The sequence below is a fragment of the Cynara cardunculus genome (assembly GCF_001531365.2).
Source record: "Cynara cardunculus var. scolymus isolate 2C chromosome LG 11, CcrdV1, whole genome shotgun sequence".
NCBI lineage: Eukaryota > Viridiplantae > Streptophyta > Magnoliopsida > Asterales > Asteraceae > Cynara > Cynara cardunculus.
Genome location: NC_037538.1, coordinates 10431318 through 10436424, shown reverse-complemented (window position 1 = coordinate 10436424; position 5107 = coordinate 10431318). Strand labels below are relative to the sequence as shown.

The window sequence follows — 5107 nt, the reverse complement described above, 5'->3', positions numbered from 1 at the left end:
TATATATATATATATATATATATATATATATATATGAGCGATCAAATGAAAACCACTCTCATTTGTAAAATCCGTACAAACCATCATCATACGTCGATTTCATTGTTTAATCTTATGCAATTTTTTCATAAAATTGTTTAATCTTGTGAAATTGTTTCATATAATACATTTTTTGATGAATTTGTTTCATATGTGGTTATAAAATTGTTTCATATAATATTTAACGAAATTTTAATGAAACTGTTTCATGTATTTCTCTAAAATTAAAATAATGAAGATGACAATATCCATGATTAACGCCCTCCACAATAAAAATGGTTAATCAGCCTCTCATAATTACAAAAAATAACAAAATGAAAAATTATTATTGGTTGAATGAAGTTTTTATGGGTTTTACAAATTGAATGATTTTTATTTGAACCCACCCCTATATATATATATATATATATATATATATATATATAGTTTGTTTCAAATGCAACCCATCGCATTTGTACAACCAATACAATCTAATAAATTGAAATATTTATGGAAATAATGAGACTTAATTTATTATGATTTAAATATTTATGGAAGATGAATAAGGTTCATTAATTATGATTAATACTTTATATTAAGAAACAATCAAAACTTCTATGAAATTACATATTCATCAAATATCAACCAATCACATTCTTTCTTTATTTTATGTTCAAATGTAACTTATAAATTGAATACAAGGGTCATTTTGTAATTTGACCTTTATGTAACTCCCTAATAATTATTTGGGAGTTACAAATCTTTTAAGATCCCTCTAATTGATCATGAGGTAATTCCAATGTTCACGGTGTTCATGGTGTTCATATCCATATTGTAATGTCCATGAACATTCACCGTGTTCATATAAATGTTCACCGTGTTCATGCGATGTTTTTACAAAAGTAACATCTGAACCGTTGTTCATAGGCATCTCAATTAATATATTAATTAATGATTATTTTTATAGTCTCATTTAATAAGGATCGTTTGATGAGAAAATGAACGATCAAGATCGAATTAACATAGTTTGCACAATAGTTTTGGTTAGTATTTGAACCAGCCCATATATATATATATATATATATATATATATATATATATATGAGTCTATGACCATGCACTCGATGTCTTCCCAGATTGCTGAAAAATCTTCCATAACAAATTCATCAAAGATTCAAAACGATTCTTTAGGTTGTGAGAGATGTTCCAGGAACATATGAACATAACTAGCATATTGATATACTCTTTGGGATCGTTTACTAAACGCTTACTTGGTAAGTGCTTACCAAATAAATTTTCTTATTGGATGAACATGACAAGGGCCAAGAATCTTACCGGGTAAGAGCGATGAGAAGGATGAAGATTCTTACCCGGTAAGGTGAAGATTACGACTCTTACCAATATAAGCGCTTACCCGGTAATTGTTGCATTCAATACGTTTTGATGTACTAAAATCTTACTCATCAAAATAAATTATAGTGTTGTCTCTTATAAATAAGCACTTACCGGGTAAAAAAAAAAAAAAAAGGGTAAACAGCCCCTTAATTACATAATATTTATATACATCATCTACTGCAGTCCTCCACGTCTAGATGAGGGTTTGAACCCTTGACTTTTGGAAGGCTGATATTAAGTCGGTAGGCAACGACTATTTGGTAGCACATGGATATACATGCTTGGGGGAGGGAAAATGTTGAAAGTAAGGAAGAGGAATAAGGGAATAAAGGAAAAGGGGGACGCAAAACAGGAAAGGGCTAGGATAAAAGTTACTGAATTGCGAGGGGGTGATGGAGGGTAAAAATGGAGTTAGACTGTAGACATGAGAGGAGCTGTGATGTGCAGTTTAATTATCGGACATGGGAGAATTTAGGGGGGAAACCATTGTTAAATATACGTTATCGCCTCCTTAATTTTACTTCATTAGAACTTTTGCCTTGCTAAATTTCTCTTGCAGCAAATGTCACTTTTCTAGTAATTTTAGGTAGACAAACACGATATTTGAGGTATGAACAAGTCACTGTTTTGCTGAACATTTTCCTTCTAAGAAAGTTCCTGTTGTTGATTTATGTACGTGTGTTTAAACCATACTATAATTTGCATGGGTGGAAGTAGAAAAGAGCGTTCACAAACATGCATGCTTTTCTAAATTTGTATACCCCTGGAAACCAAAGGTGCATAATTTTATAATATTTTTGACTAATTTGTTGAACGATAAACAAGCTCCAGAAAATCAATTTATCACATTGATTAATGAAAGAGTACAATACATTTATAGAATCAAAATACTACAATGACATGAACAATTGATCCTAATTGAAATCTCAACAAACATCTAACTGAGCTGAGAAAGAAATGCTACGAAAGTGGAACTGGGAAATCACAATGGAAAATGAAACGGCTTAAGAAAAATGTAAGTCCTGGATAATGTTGCTCTTCCATGGAAAAAAGGGCCCAAGGGATTTCATCATCTAATTTCTCCCACTTTTAGGCACAAATGAAGTCCTTGGGTAGGTCTTTGCCGCAAGTGTTAATAAGCAAGCTAAGTGAGATAGGGATATTAATGTTAATCCCAAGAACATTGGCTTTCAAAGCAGTGCAAAGGCAGACTGCTGCTTCAAGGTCGAGAAGGCCGCCAAGGACTGAGCAGCAAGGATGGTCTGGCGGGTTCCCGATGACAGTCCCAATGGAATCATTAAGCAACTTAGCACACACCCCTAATTTCAGGGCATCCCTAGGGCAATTGCCCTTGGGGGTAGTTGTTGTTTCAGGCGCAGGGAGGGTTGGAGTGTGGCAAGTGAAGCATGCCTTTGTGGCTACAAAGAAAAGGAGGTTGATGGCTAAGAAGAGAGTAGAAGATTTGCTGAAAGCCATAGCCAGAATGTGGTTTAGTTTGAGGGATGTTGGGTGAGGATTAGCATGTGATATATCCTAGGGTTTATATAGATAAAGTAGAGTACTATTCTATTCATAGAAACCTGCATCTAAGTGATACACATTTTAATGTATCGTGAACAAATTAACCACCATATATAGTATTACATGTCCCAACCTTGCATGTGAAGGAATGCAGGAACTAGTTTCATTGGTCGGTACGTGGCACCAAATTCAAAAAGGGATTCTTTAACCCCTACAAGCAAATATTAAATATTAATTATTATAGTTTCATAATTCAAATATCATAAATTTAATCGACTATATCAAATATTAAATTCTAAGAAAAATTAGAGATTCACAAGTTCGTCTATGGAGAATGAAAAATAAAAATTAATTAATTATTATAGTTTCAATATTTGGATCTGAAAATTATCGAGTAATTGATGCCAGCCTTGCATGCAATGAACTCTCGTGAACCGTGATCACATACCTTGTTTGGATGTATCCTGTAGCAATGCACATATGGTCTGCTCGTCATTTAAGATAAATTATGTGGTTTACACTTTTTATCTATAATGATATTTAAATTAAAATAAATATAGATTTGGAATTTGTGGTTGATATTTTTTTCACTTATTGAGTTCCTTCTTCTAATAAAATGAAAAATATTTTATTAACTTAATTAAATTCGAAGGTATTTTAGTTTTTCTTTTATCTTTATCCTATTTTATCTTTCTTAAATATATATAGACACATCTACATATATTTATTTATTTTCATTTCAAAAGAAAAACAAAACCTAAAAATAAAATTATAAAATAAAACCTAAACTAATCATCTCCACTTAATTTCAATCCAATCATTTGTAATCTCCATGGAATTTCAATCATTTGCATCTCCTTGAACTATACAGGCCAAGCATCTCGTCTCCTTCTTCAACTACATAGGGACCAAGCATCTCCATCTCCTTCACAGTACAAACATCTCGTTTCTAGGATTTACGGTCCAGGCATCTCGTTTCTGGGTTTGAATCTCATTTTTACGTTTCTTCAATTCACGGTACAAAATCGAAAAACCACGATGATATTTGCGTTTGAATATGGGTTCCGATTTGAGGTTTGAATCTTTTTTTTTTGGGATCGTTTTTGGGTTCGAATCTGGGTTTCCCTTTGGATTTTGGGTATGGACCTTTTTTTAGTTTCGTTTTTAGGTTTGAATATGGGTTTCAATTTCAATTTTGGGTGTGAATTTTTTTTTTGTTTCATTTTTAGGTTCATATCAGGGTTTTTATTTTGGGTTTGAATAATTTTTCTTGTTCCACGAACCTGGGTGATCTATCCATGACCAGGATGAAGCTTGGGTGAAAAATGTCGTAAGGTGTTTGGTTAAGTCCCGCAATAAGCGCAACCCTCGTGTTTAGTTGCCATCTTTGAGTTTGGAACCCTGAACAGACTATCGGTGATAAGCCCAAACCCTGGGAACATACTACAACCCTAGGTGGCGAAGAGCTCACATCGACGGGATGGTTTAATTCTTGGTTTTGTTTTTCGGTTCAAATCTAGGTTTTGACTTTGGGTTTTGTTTCGTTTCTAGGTTCGAGTCTTAGTTTCAATTTTGGGTTTGAACGTGTGATTCGATTTCTAGGTTTGTACATGGATTTTCAATTTCATTTATGGGTTTGTACCTGAAATTTCGATTAGGGGGTTTATATTTTAATATGATTTAATGTTTGTTTTATGAATTCAATGTAGATTTTTGATTTATATGGATCTCTTTCACAAGATTTTTTGAATGAATGTGAGCAAAATTGTTCTTGTGTTTTTAATGCTCATTGATCTTCTTGTGTTCTTGTATCTATGAAGATGTTCATAGTGTTATTGAAGTGTTCATGAAGATGTTGACAGTATTCTTAAAGATGTTCATATATGATGTGTATGAATATATACATACATACAAAAAAGCAAAATAGAATAAAGATATAAGAAATGTGAAAAAAGACCAAAATACCTTCAAATTTAACTAAGTTAACATAATTTTTTTTATTTCATTGGAGAGAGGGACTCAATGAGTGTGAAAATGTCAACCAGGAGTCCCAAATCTGTGTTTATTTTGATTTTAAGACTATTATGGATAAAAATTGTAAACTGAAGAGACCAAATCCATAATCTATATATATATTAAAGGAAGAACCAAGAGTATTGAGGTGGCATAATGA

General features: G+C 32.3%; 1 protein-coding gene across 1 annotated transcript; it reads right to left on the bottom strand.

Annotated features, from left to right (window-relative positions):
* Positions 1-2236: 2236 nt before the first annotated feature.
* On the bottom strand, positions 2237-3004 carry LOC112521194 (14 kDa proline-rich protein DC2.15-like). The gene has a single exon (XM_025129907.1). It carries the CDS (start codon positions 2887-2889, stop codon positions 2503-2505), a length of 387 nt encoding a protein of 128 aa, XP_024985675.1. The 5' UTR covers positions 2890-3004; the 3' UTR covers positions 2237-2502.
* Between the last annotated feature and the right edge of the window lie 2103 nt (positions 3005-5107).

Bases quoted from the DNA above. Each gene is read 5' to 3' on its own strand.
- LOC112521194 (XM_025129907.1), bottom strand. From the start codon at position 2,889: ATGGCTTTCAGCAAATCTTCTACTCTCTTCTTAGCCATCAACCTCCTT.